This window comes from Brachyhypopomus gauderio, chromosome 5, assembly GCF_052324685.1.
Source record: "Brachyhypopomus gauderio isolate BG-103 chromosome 5, BGAUD_0.2, whole genome shotgun sequence".
NCBI lineage: Eukaryota > Metazoa > Chordata > Actinopteri > Gymnotiformes > Hypopomidae > Brachyhypopomus > Brachyhypopomus gauderio.
Window position 1 is genome coordinate 35367712 of NC_135215.1, and position 13140 is coordinate 35380851.

General features: G+C 40.0%; 1 protein-coding gene across 7 annotated transcripts in view; it reads left to right on the forward strand.

Moving 5' to 3' along the window:
* sema7a (semaphorin 7A (JohnMiltonHagen blood group)) overlaps window positions 1-13140 on the forward strand; it is a 29028-nt gene that overhangs the window by 13455 nt on the left and 2433 nt on the right. Inside the window, exons 11-16 of one of the 7 annotated variants that reach the window (XR_013131092.1) lie at window positions 51-166; window positions 609-754; window positions 901-956; window positions 1050-1271; window positions 2847-2929; window positions 6969-12431. Coding sequence is in view for 6 of the 7 variants with exons in the window: in XM_077007523.1 (XP_076863638.1) it covers window positions 51-166; window positions 609-754; window positions 901-956; window positions 1050-1271; window positions 2847-3082 (776 nt within the window). In the remaining variant the exon portion in view is untranslated. Of the gene's footprint in view, window positions 1-50; window positions 167-608; window positions 755-900; window positions 957-1049; window positions 1272-2846; window positions 3871-5699; window positions 6939-6968; window positions 12582-13140 lie in introns of those variants that run through there. The other 6 variants (XM_077007524.1, XM_077007526.1, XM_077007523.1 and 3 more) reach the window with 6 other exon arrangements.

Below are 13140 nucleotides of genomic sequence, written 5' to 3' on the forward strand. Positions count from 1 at the left end.
AGACCATCTAAAGTTGTGTGTTTGTGTTTGTACGTGTGTGTGTCTTTCAGACACGGGCACGATCCATAAGATTCTGGAATATAATTCCACAGCTTTCATTATTTCTGAGTTGCATCTATATAATGGCTCAGCCCCTGTACAGACTATGAAACTAAACTCCAAAAAGGTACAACCTTATTCTTTAAATGGGTGGATTTTTAACTTTGTCAATAAAACAATTCTCAATATTCAGAAAAAACGCAAGATAAAATCATAATACGTCTTTGAAAATTATAGGTGCACAGAAAATTGAAAAAATAATGTTTAAAACATCCCTGTATTTGCATATTGACACAATAAGTAAAAGTTAGAAAAGATGCTTTAATATTGTAAAAAAATAACCAATAATTATCACTATTAACCCTACCATTTTCAGTTTGTAATGCTAATAACCAAGACATTTTAGACTAAAGATCAAAAGAGGAATTTGATATCTAACTTTACAAGACATTCTTATTGGGTTAAATTGTCACTGCCATTGTCAGTTTTTTAGATGTTTTAATTCATATAGTGGCACTACATTGGTAATGTATTCACTCTTCCTATTAATGACCCCCCCCCCCCCCCAGAGGAAGCTGTTTGTGGGTTATCCTGGACAGATGTCTGTCTTAGACCTACACAGGTGCCAGGACTATAATACTTCTTGTCAGGATTGTGTTCTTGCCCGCGACCCATACTGCGCCTGGACTGAACATGGTTGTACTTCACAAATCAGGTATGTTTGCTCAGTCTTGTTGTGACCACTAATAGCTCCTGTTGCATATATGTGTTCTCAAACTGTTCTCAAATCATCAGAATTTGTGCAATATATATATATATATATATATATTAACGAAAAGTTTTGTGTCATTTTAACTGCAGAGGGGGCATTCAAAATATTGCCACTGGTAGACCACAAGAATGTCCCACAAATCTAGGTATGACTTTGCATTAATTTCCTCCTAATAAAAGTTACACTATACTTTGTTTTATATGTAGTTTGAAATGACATTACTAATGGTTTTTCACAGCAGCTTCAAGAGCAGTGAGAACCAAACGGCATATTTCATCCTCATCGGCAGGCCCTCTAATAACACCATACACTGTCCCCCGTGACATCCCAATCTATCTCTCATGCCCCATCAAATCTTACCATGCCACCTACACCTGGATGCACAATGAGACCAATGAGACAATCCCCTGCCAGTTGACCAAGAACGACTGCCTCCATCTCATACCTGCGATTACAACAGGTGACTATGGGACATATGTGTGTAAATCAAGTGAGCAAGACTACAATCAAGTGGTCAAAGAATACCTGCTGTTAGCTCCCCTTCACGTGCGCTCACTAAATAATGGCTTCAGGCTGATAGAGCAGAAAGATCTGCTGTTAGCTGTGTCTGCTGTACTTAGTTTTACAGTGCATGAGCTAATTTAAAAAACATCGTGATCCCTTATTTTTTTGCAGATAGCACAATAATAATAATAATAATAAGCTATATTGAGAGGTGGAAAGTAACGGATTACATTAATTAATTACAAAGTACAAAGTACAAAAACGGCCTCGAAAATAGCTGCAGTAAATGCTGGGATGATTAAATTATCGCTTATAAAGAAAGATGGCTATACATATGAGTCAAACACTTGCACAGATCCATCTGCATGTGAAGTTGAACCCAAAGCAAATGCGAACTCCTGGCCATATCTGAAGGACCACTTTGAATTTAAAGGCAACAAAGGCAACAGTTTTATTATGCAAGTGTGTTCCCTGAGGGACTGAACTATCAGCTTACAAAAATTCGATATCAAACCTGTGCAAACATGTAGAGGTAAGTTAATACAATACCATTGCAATCGTAGTTAAAATAGGTAAAAATAAATAGGTAAAATATTTCTGTAGCACAAATAATCCATAAGACATCGGTGCATCAAATCCAACAAGTTGTAAAATAATGGTAATGTTATACAACAATTATTCAGAAATAATGCCATTTTAAATTGATTACATTAGTTACAGTCTGTTTGGTCAGTAGAGTGGCTAAATCCACACATTAACTGCTAATGTAAAAAAATTAAGTACTGCAGTGACGAAGTAAATGTTACTTTTTATTTTTGTCTTGTGTGGATGTGTAAAAACACTGTAAAATAAGAATGCTTTAATTAATAAGAGTTAATAATTTATTTTAGTCAGATTACTCACCCATGTTAAAACTCACCCATGTTTTTTTTTTTGCGGTCTCCGCCAGCAGCACCAGTGATGTCATGTCTCCACACCTGTTGTGTGTATGCCCTCAGGTGGCAGGTACCCATTAGTGAGTTCTCCACCTGATGGTTCTTTGTCTTTGTCTATTCATGTCGTATGTTTGTATTGGTGAGTCAGAGCAAGTACTGTAAACGTGGCTCATCACGTTCTCTTTTGTGAGTCGCTAGCTAATTAAATGCAGTGGACAGGTACCTGCTATGTCTCCACCCTCCCTCCCCTTTGTCCTTTACCGTGTTTGTGTGCTGTCAGTGCTGGTAACAGTGCTGGTAAACCTTTTATTTATTAAATTCCCATATTCCCTGAGACTGGCATGATCTCTTCCATTATTTTGCACTTATTATTATACCCTTTTAAATTCACTTTCATGACTCGAGTAAACAGATGTTATGTGTGCAGCATGTTATGACATACAATGGCTATCGAGAGCCTTTTGAATGACATTTCTGGCAAAGTTTCTTTTTGGATAAAATATTTTTCTCTTGGAACAATGTCTTTAATTACAATCTTCAGGTGATGAATCCCTCACATTGCATGTTTTCATTGCATGTCTTTTTCTTGATATCAGTTCTCTACCAGTTGCCTAGACCATCAATCAGCTATGACTGGGACAGCTTCGTTTTGATCTTTGTTATCTTGCACCTGTATCAGGTAATCTCATTTGATTCGCTTATCCATTTCAAGGGTTGCACTGGCAATAGGTTGAGCAGAGAAGTCCAGGTACATTCTGGACCCACTCTGGACACTTGTCCATTCTACATCACATCACCAAGAGTCTCAGATCAGAGATGGGCACTCAAGTGAGTGACTCGATTCGAAGTTGTACTGATTGATTGATTGATTTATTTATTTATATAGTGCTTTACAACAACCAGCTAAGGTGACCAAAGCACTTTACAATAAAATTACATTAAATATACAGTAAAATACATCAGAAAATGCATACATCAGAGAGTAATGTCAGAGAATGCACAGAGACCAAATCAATTGCCTTCTCAGAATCAGTCCACTACATGGTATTAAAAGTACGGTATAAAAAAAGTCTTAAGCTTAGATTTAAAAATTTTCAGGTCAGAATTTAATGGAAGATCTAAGGGAAGGTTATTCCAAAGTCGGGGTGCAGCCACTGAAAAAGCCCGATCACCCCAACGCTTACATCTATTTCTCGGAATGTCTAATAAGAGACGACTCTATGACCTCAGGGATCTCTCGTGTACAGGAAAACTCAAGAGATCAGATAAGTACAGTGGGGCCAATCCATTCAATGCTTTAAAGACAAACATCAAGATTTTAAAATTAATTCTATATTGAACAGGAAGCCAATGCAAATTAAACAAAACAGGTGTAATATGTTCAGGTCTGGGGGTGTTAGTTAAGAGACGAGCAGCTGCGTTCTGGACGAGCTGAAATTGTCTCAGAGAAGATTGACGAACACCAGTATAAAGGCCGTTGCAATAGTCAAGTCTGGAACTAATGAAAGCATGGATTACCTTCTCTAAATCAGTGTGATCTACAAAAGATTTGACTTTGGCCAGCAGACGCAAATGATAAAAACTGGATTTAACTACAGAATTAATTTGTTTATCAAAGTTGAGTTACTGATCAAATAATACCCCAAAATTTCTGACAATAGTATTTAGCTTAAAGGCAAACCACTGAAGTCTATGGCAGTAGCATCACCAAATAGAATACATTCAGTTTTTTGTTGATTCAGAAACAAAAAGTTATGACTTTGTTTAACATCAGTTACACAATTGATAAAATATAGCATTGGATTTATCACATGTGGTTTTAGAGCCAGGTAGATCTGCAAGTCATCTGCGTAACAATGAAAAGATACATTATGTGCAGATATAACCTCCCCAAGTGGCAACATATATAAGGAAAACAGGAGGGGACCAAGGATAGAGCCTTGAGGAACTCCACATGATAGAGGTGCACACGAAGAAGAGACATTATTTATAACAGAGAACGTTCTATCGTTCAAATAAGACGTGAACCACTTCAAAGCGGTGCAACGAATACCGACAACGTGCTCCAAGCGAGATAGAAGAATAGAATGGTCCACCGTATCAAACGCTGCTGTTAGGTCCAGCAAAACCAGGATCACAGGACATCTACTATCTACAGACATAGCGATATCATTGTGAATTTTCAGCAGAGCAGTCTCAGTACTGTGCCTTGATTTAAAACCTGATTGGAATTTTTCAAAAATATCATTTGATTGTAAAAAGGCCTGCACTTGTATAAAAACTATTTTCTCTAAAAGTTTTGAAAGATAAGATAAATGAGAAATTGGTCTAAAATTGGATAAAACTGAGGGATCTAAGTGTGGTGTTTTAAGAGGAGGCTTGACAATAGCGTGTTTAAAGATACTGGGCACAATCCCTAAGCTAAGACAGGAGTTCATAACAGTTACAAGTACAGGACCAACAGTATCAAACACTTCCTTCATTAACTTAAAAGGAAGACAATCAAGAGGACAGTTTGTGGGTCTCATCTGATGAACTAAGTTCTTTAAAAAAGAACAAGACACCGGTTCAAACTGCTCAAATGCAGCTGAAATAGGACCAACTTGTAAATTAAAATTTTCAGACATAGCAGTAAAGTACTGTACTTAAGTCGCCTAGAAAAAGACTTCAGACTTGACTTGAAACTCGTCCCTCTCTCTCGACTCGACTCAGACTTATGTCCAAAATAACTCGTGAACAATAAGAGCCAGTCCTTTATTCAGATGCTGTGTGCGAGCTATAGAAAAGTACTTTCTTTGTGTGATTTTTGTAATTATTATTATTCCTTACTTTTGTTTCTGTGATTTGGGACACATTCCCTTATCTCGTGACGTATCACAACATCGGTTATCGCGAGCGGGAAATCGGAGAGAAGCCTCAAATGTAAACAAGGTTGCCATGGCTTCGACTGGAGTACCGTACATGGAGCCATGGGCCATAGGGAATTTAAATCCTTTGACATAATTAAAGGATGCAACATGTAAATAATGTGGGAAACAAATTAAAGTCACTGGACCAACCACATCAAACTATATAAAGCACCTAAAACACACCTGGATTGGTTTGTTTAATTCACGTTAGCCACTTAGCCGTCATTACAGCTAGCGTAGTAGCAATTAGTAAACGAAACAGCAAAACAAACATTGTAAGTTAAATGTACATAAATTGAGGTTTTTCTCTCACCACAATTATTGTTTTACATGAGTGAAATGCATGTAAATTAATGTTCAAGACTCATGACCATGAGAAAACGTCCGTAATGATATTTATGGCTATTGTTGGGGTACACGGTCAGGAAAAGGTAAAAGAAGTCATCAATGTTGTCAAAGTTATTACAAGTATAAATCCAGAAATCACAGATCATAACCACAAACAGGTCTCTAAATCTCTCTCTTTTTTCTGCATGGCAGGTATGAAGACCTATAGGGGAACACATGGGGTTAGAGTACTCTCTGTAGGCTATAAATTAATGCTACACGAGGTGCAGATTATTGGCATATATAAGCTTATGAATATTTGAATGTATATGCTTCATACCAGTGAGTAAACACACCTGAGCTGCTGTTTCAAACAGAGCAGTGGTACTCTTGCCTTAAAGATTTCAAGATAACATGTTTTGCCTGTGTCTGTTGTGAAAGAAATATTGATTACATTCATATGTGTGATTCATATTAATCATGTCCATGCAGACACTACAGTGCAGTCTGTGTGAAAAGTACTGCTTGCACTGCTTAGTAATTAACTGTAACCATATTGAAAATGTTTTTCTGTAAGACTGAAGTCTTCTGTGCAGTAGCAGAGTTAGAGATAATATTGCTTATTCGTTTCTATGCACCCAAGGTTGAATCCTAGGGAAACTGATAACTGTTCCTGGGAAGCAGGCATCCTTAGTTTTTTCTACACACACACTTTGACTATAAGAATCTGGACTGAGAAAGACAGTTCAGAGTTACTGCATGAAGCGTAAGCTTCACATTATACTTTTATACTTTTATATTTTGTAATTCTCCTGCTATCAAATAAATTCTGCTAAATATATTGTAAGACATCAACTTCTGTACCATCAATTCCACCACACTGTGTTGTTGTTTTTTTTTTCATTGGGGAGTTAACTTCCTTTTTCCTGCTTGTTTTGAGACACAAATTTAGCTGAGGTTCAGACTGAGGCCATTTATAAACAATTGTCACGGAACAGCTCCGGACCCTTTCCTTTGGGCGTGTGTTTGTGTTGTCTACGTCGGGTTATAACCATGTATGTAGTTCCGTGGGTGTGGTTGTGTATGTGTGTGTGTTCGTCGGTCTCACCTGTGGCTTGTCTCGTCATCACTGGGGAGTGAGTAGTTCGCCTAAAATGTCTCGTGCTCGTCTTTGTCGTAAGCCCGTGTCAGTCCTGTGTTACGTGTGTTATAGTTCGCTTTGTGCTGCTTGTTTACGTGTCATTAAACGTGTGTTTGTGCAACGCACTTGCCTCGTCGTGCCTTCCGTCCCACATTACACCAATGTATTGTTATTTTTACTTTGACAAATAATAATTAATATTTAATTTATCTTACCTTAAACTTCTGATTTTCAGACTTGACTATGATTAGACGTGGTTCTGCAGTGAGTGGTTGTACCATAGATGATTCACATTGCATGAGTTACTGGGCTGTGAAAAATTCTTTTTTCTTTTCTTTAAGGGCATGGGTCTTTGAAGTGACACCTAATACTGGTGTAGTTTTTCATTATTTCCTGCAGACAACCACCAGGCAGCTTCCCTGACGTATACGACATTACTCAGGGTGTTTTATTTTCTTCAATACATGCACTTGATAGTACCCTTTTATATAAATGTAATATCAAGTTTTAATATTGAGCTATAGTGTATACATACTAGACTGTAACATATTGTGCAACTGACTTTGAATAAAACAAGACTGCACTAAGTATGTTTGTTTAAATTAGGGGTGGGCATAGATAATTTTTTTAAATCTAGATTAATCTCACTGAAATCTTGAAATTAATCTAGATTAATCTATATTAAAATGGCTCATATGCGTGCTACCCAAGTAATGACTAAAAGTCAGTTTTTGAGATAGGGTTTCTTAATACAGAGGGTGCATTAGACCAGGGGCTCATCTTGTCAGGGCTGGTCCCAGGGCGGCCCCTCCGGTTGCCACCAGGAGGAGCCCGCGAGTCAGACCTCAGACAAATCAGCGGTAATGGCTTTCACCTGTCATCCCGTCTTTATAAGGATGACAGACGCAGTGCCTCACCGCTGAGTTGTCTGCTTCATGTCGTCAACCTCACGCCATTTCCCTGTTGTCTCTGCTCGGTGTCTCGCCACCCTGCCTCTCATTCGTTTCAGTTGTTTTGTTTGTATTCCTGTCCATTCGAGTTCTCACCTCCTGCGCCGCTCCCTGGCCTCTCTCAAGTTTTCCTCCCGCTGTTATTCTTCCTGTCCGTTTGGTTTTGGGAAGGTTTTTTGTTCCTCGCGGCGTTTGCCAGCTAGCCAGCTACCTTCCCTGGCGTCCTTGTTTTTTCCTTTTGGTTTTCTGTGTGTTCGCCACGCGTTGAGTTATTTCCGCGATCGTTCTGTTTTCCCCCGTTTCTCGCGTTTGAGTTTTCCGCGATTGTTTTCTGTTTTCCCCCGTTACACGCGTCGAGTTTCTCCGCGATTACCTTCAGTTTCATCCTCTACGTCAGCACTGAATACCCAGCGCGCCGAGTCTTTGTTCCCTCGCGCTCGTGCGATTATTCAGTGTACGGACGAGGCGCTTGCGTTCCCCATCATAAAACAACCGCGGGAGATTCCGTCCCCTACATCTCCCGTTCTGACACATCTCCTGTTTCCAAAATGCATCAATGACTGCTTGAGGAAGCTGTTCTACTTTGATACTTGAAGAAAAAAAAACATACTCAATAAAATGTAGGCTACTCGTGTTCAACGGTTTATTCAGTTAAACATGAATTTGTAAGCCCACATACTGTACATTAAATAACATGTTTATTCAGCTAAACATGATATTTGAAATGTAAGCCAACATTTAGTACATTTAACCTCACGGACGTAATTTTCAAAAGTCAGTTTTGGTCCTCTGTAGTTTTAACGGTTAAAAAGAAATATTTAAATAGCGACGAATCTAGCGTTAGGACCACGCAGAAAACGACCGCTCCGAGCTCCGCTCCGGTAACACTTTACGTTCCTAAACATGAATTTTCCATGAAGCAAACCTGGCGACTTCGTGGCTGCATCCATGTAAACACACGTACGATTTGTAATTCACAGGTTTGAAAACTCGTTCTCGCCCCTACTGTGCAATTTGGTTAGGAATACAGCCGAGCTAAACTATCAAGTTGAAAGTCATCATAGTTTGCTTACCCATTTTGACCCAGTTCCCAACCCAACTTTAAGAATAGATTAACGGCGATAATTTTTATATCGCCCGATAAGAGTATCAAATTAACGACCACGGCCCACCACTAGTTTAAATATATTTTATATTTATGTTTTGTTTTGAGAAATATCATTGCCTCATAGCAGTTCTACGTGGTGTATGATAGCTGACTAGCTTAAATATTATGGTTGCACTATGGATTTGTAAAGATTTAAGGGGACATACTTTGCTCATGCATAGGCCTGTATATTTTGGTATCTGAAATTAAACATGCCAGTTAGGCTTATTTTGTGTATGTGCCTGTGTATGCGTGTCCTCATCTTCCATGGCAGGGGTGGTAGCAGGTTTACTGCTGACTCAAGAGTTGTGTTTAACCTCACTGTCCTTCTCTGCTCTTTTACTCTGTTCTTTTGAATTTCACACTATTACAGTGTCTTTCCCTGTAAACTTTGTTCACACACATCATCTTCCAATCAATCAATCAATCAATCAAATTTTATTTATATAGCGCTTTTTACAACAGTTGTTGTCACAAAGCAGCTTTACAAGTGCCGAGTCCTAGCCCCCAGTGAGCAAGCCAAAGGCGACAGTGGCAAGGAAAAACTCCCTAGTTTTTTGCATGAGGAAGAAACCTTGAGAGGAACCAAGACTCGGGGGGGAACCCATCCTCCTCTGGCCGACACCGGTCACCATGACAACAACAACAATATAGACCCTTTCCTGAGTCACTTCCCCATCGAAGGAAACCCATTCATACTTAACCTTCCACCAGACAGTCTACATTCAACCTGCATCCTTCTTTTGTTGTGGTCTTTTGATCATAACCAGTCTCCTCCGACTCACCAAATGTGGAATGTTCTGGAACTGATTTTCAGCCAAACCATCACATCACTAGACACAGTCACCCCCTTCACCTCCCATACCATCCTGCCTATTCTTTCTATTCACACATTCTTCCACCTTCATTCACAGTCTGTGCTTCATAAATCCTTCCTCCCTTGCTTCTATTTAACATCTACCCTTCCTCATTCCGACTCTTTCTTCTCTCTCTGTTCATAAATTTACTAATCTTCCTTTCCACAGTCTCTTCAACTGCAAGATCTGCCATATGCCCCCTGACTAATGGACACACTGTGTTGCCACATGAAATAACTAGGAACTGTAGAGAGGCAGTGTAGGAAAACTCACCTAGACTCGTTCCTCAGCTCACTGACTCAGCTCAGCTCAAGTTCTCACTGAAAGTAACGTGCAAAAATAACCTACTACAGAGGAAATTTTTAATCAACAACATCTGATCCATGTAAACTAAGTTTTTCTTTTTTCTTCTTAACTCTCCACCTCTCTTACATCTGGGGATGGTGTCTTCTTCTTTGAGAAGAATGATGCAGAAATCCACGAGTCTTTTTCCTCTGTTGCAGTGTTCATATCCCTACATCCTGACATCCATCAATCTAACTACATGCCTGCTGTATTCTAGTCCCTCCACTCTGTTCCAGACAATTTTAAGAGATGTGCTTTAATTAATCTCTACCATCATCAAAAGTCCACATCCTTGGGACATGTACACTATATTGCCAAAAGTATTCACTCGCCTTCCTTGACTCTCATATTAGCTTAAGTGACATCTTGTTTGGATTGGTTACACAGGTGGCATCCTCTCACAGTTCCACGCTGGAATTCACTGAGCTCCTGAGAGCGACCCATTCTTGGACAAATGCTTGTAAAAACATGCCTTCATGCCTAGGTACTTGGTACACCTGATTCCAATAATTTGGATGGGTGAGTGAATACTTTTGGCAATAGAGGTCTGGCACAGTTTTTGTGTCAAAATTCGTGATGGAAAGCGAGAGCCATCCTCTGACAGTCTCTATGTGGGGGAAACCTTGGTAACCAAGATGACTACCTTCAGGGAGAGTTTTGTTTGGGTGCCAAATATAGATAAGTGAGAATGTAGACTTAGCGAGATGCCCATCCAGTTTGAGCATGAGAAACTCCTCTTAAGTCAGCGGTTTCCAACTGATCCAACCTCGCCTGTAGAGCTGTAAGCCTCTCCATGATTGAATCCTTGTTTTTACTAATAGTCAAAGTTTGTGTTCCGACAGCTCTACCCATCACATCAATCATGTTGGGCAATTCCTGCAGCCGTTCGATAACTGACCCCACTCTACTAATTTGCTGATACACCATGGCAACGCCTAATCCAATCAGCAGAAACCCAGTGATCAAAGTTCCAAATAGATACACGTCCTCAGCATCTTTCAGGGAGAGAGGAGCAAGACACAAACCACGCCACGACGTCGCCCACGAGTCAAGCACATATCCAGCTGAGAACATTCCATCCAGACATGTGGGTTCTCCCATCCCACGACTCCTCGTGGAAAAAATAGTATCAATTGTGTTGAGAAACCACTAAATCAATTTCAAACTTCTTGTTTAAAGTGCTAAGAGCAGCATTAGAGTACTGAGAGGAGACAGAGAAGCTAAGCTAAACCAGGGAGTACAGGAGCTAATGAGCAAGCTTATAGCTGTATATAGTAACAAGCAAAATTGTAGATGTGCACATTCAAAGAGAGAATAAGAGTTAAGACTTAAACTTATTATTTTTTCCTTTTTTTCTTCCTTTCAGGTTTAACAAAACTAGGAGACTCAAGTGTCAGTGTGTTTTGTTTTTATACGTGTGTGTGTGTGTGTGTGTGTGTGTGTGTGTGTGTGTGTGTGTTTTCATGGTTTAAGGATTGTGACAGACTGGAGCTCCAGGGTGATTTATCAAAAGATGCATTTAGCTGTGTACTCAAAGTGCAGGTACTAGAGTACATATATATAGCCATATATAGTGTAACAGAATGGACTGTGTTCAGGGTGGGTGTAACAGAATGGATTGTGTTCAGGGTGGGTGTAATGCCTGGGCTGGGACAATAGGGGAGCTGTGGCGCTGAGTGACAGGAAGTGCCCAGTCTGAAATTATGGCTCCCCTTTAAAAGCAGGAAGTTGGAGGTACGGGGGGTGTCTCCTCTGTGCAGGGGGTAGAGTTGGTGGCGTACAGGTTGGTTTCTTTTGGAGTGTCTGTGTTAGGTTTGTGAGGTATTGTTGGTGTGTGTGTGTGTGTGTGTGTGTGTGTGTGTGTGTGTGTGTGTGTGTGTGTTGAGGCTGTTTGACTGGTTTGGTTAACTTATCGGTGACTTGCCTCTGTGGTTGGGGAGTGTGTGTGTGTGTTTATATTAGTTGGTTTTTGTTTTGTCTCAGACTGGGTGGCCAACCGGTACTGGGACACTGTGCACCACCAATTATTCTAGCCAGTGGCTTAGCGCAGGCAGTAGTTTGGATTCGGCAATGTGTGTTTGATGTACGTATTTAGATATTGTTTTTAAAGCTAATAAAGGTAATTCTATTTAATTAGTGGGTTTTAAGCTTGTGCATTGGGGCCACTGGCTGGGGTGAGGAGTCTAACTGTTCACTTCAGGCTTATTCCAGGTTTTGTGGAGAATTGAACCACTGAACGCCTTGGGAAAAGTTACGTGGCAGAAAGCTATGCATATCTGCCAAAAAGAGCATCGCTTCACTTCACCAGAGGGCTTTGTGGGCTATGCCCGTCTGGCTAGTCGGCGCCCTGTCACAGTGCCAGGTAATTGCAAGGTGCTGTTGAGCTGCAGACCTAGAAATGGACCTTGTGGTCGAAGTTATGAAGCCCTCATGGAGCCGCTACCTACCAGAGATGGCCTGCTGGTGGTTCGTACCTTGGTGAATGTGAGAAATGGCCAGATGCAGGTGCGTGTTCGAAATATCAGTACTACACCATTGTATCCATAACAAAAATTGGGAGAATTGCTAACATTAAATGGGTGCAAAGTGTTTGATGACTGTCCTGACTTGCAGTTCGCCCCAAAGATGTTGGTGGGGTGCCAGCCAAACTTTTTAATCTCTTTATTTGTGTTTAATAAAAAGTTAGATTAGACTCTTGACTTGATTTCTTGACTTGATTTTTATCCTTTTGCACATTTCCAACTGCACCCCGCCCACCCCACCCCCCAACCCTCTGAACCTCTGTACGTCTTCCCTCATAATTAATCAGCAATTAAACATTAGTGAGTCATTTATATACACATATACATTTTACACAAAAAAAGAAACTAAGAATAGTTACCAAGAACTACAAATGCAACCTTTAAAGAGTAACAAAACAGCAAAATGCATATATGCACACATATTCCTACCATACAGAGAAAAAGACCAAAAAAAGTGGTAGCTATATGCTTGACTTTTGTAGGTCTTGGCCTTCAGATCTCAATGCTTTGCCCTTAGGGACTCTCAGGAAGTTGTAAAATAGAATAAGTCTGCAGTGTTGTGGTGCAACTAAATATGGGCCATGACTGTGCCATATGGGTATATTGCATTTACAGTGCTTACAGGCAGTGCTTATATAGCAGCTTTGTGTGTTAGGCATTTACTGTGCCAGAAAGATTGTGCCTTATGTCAG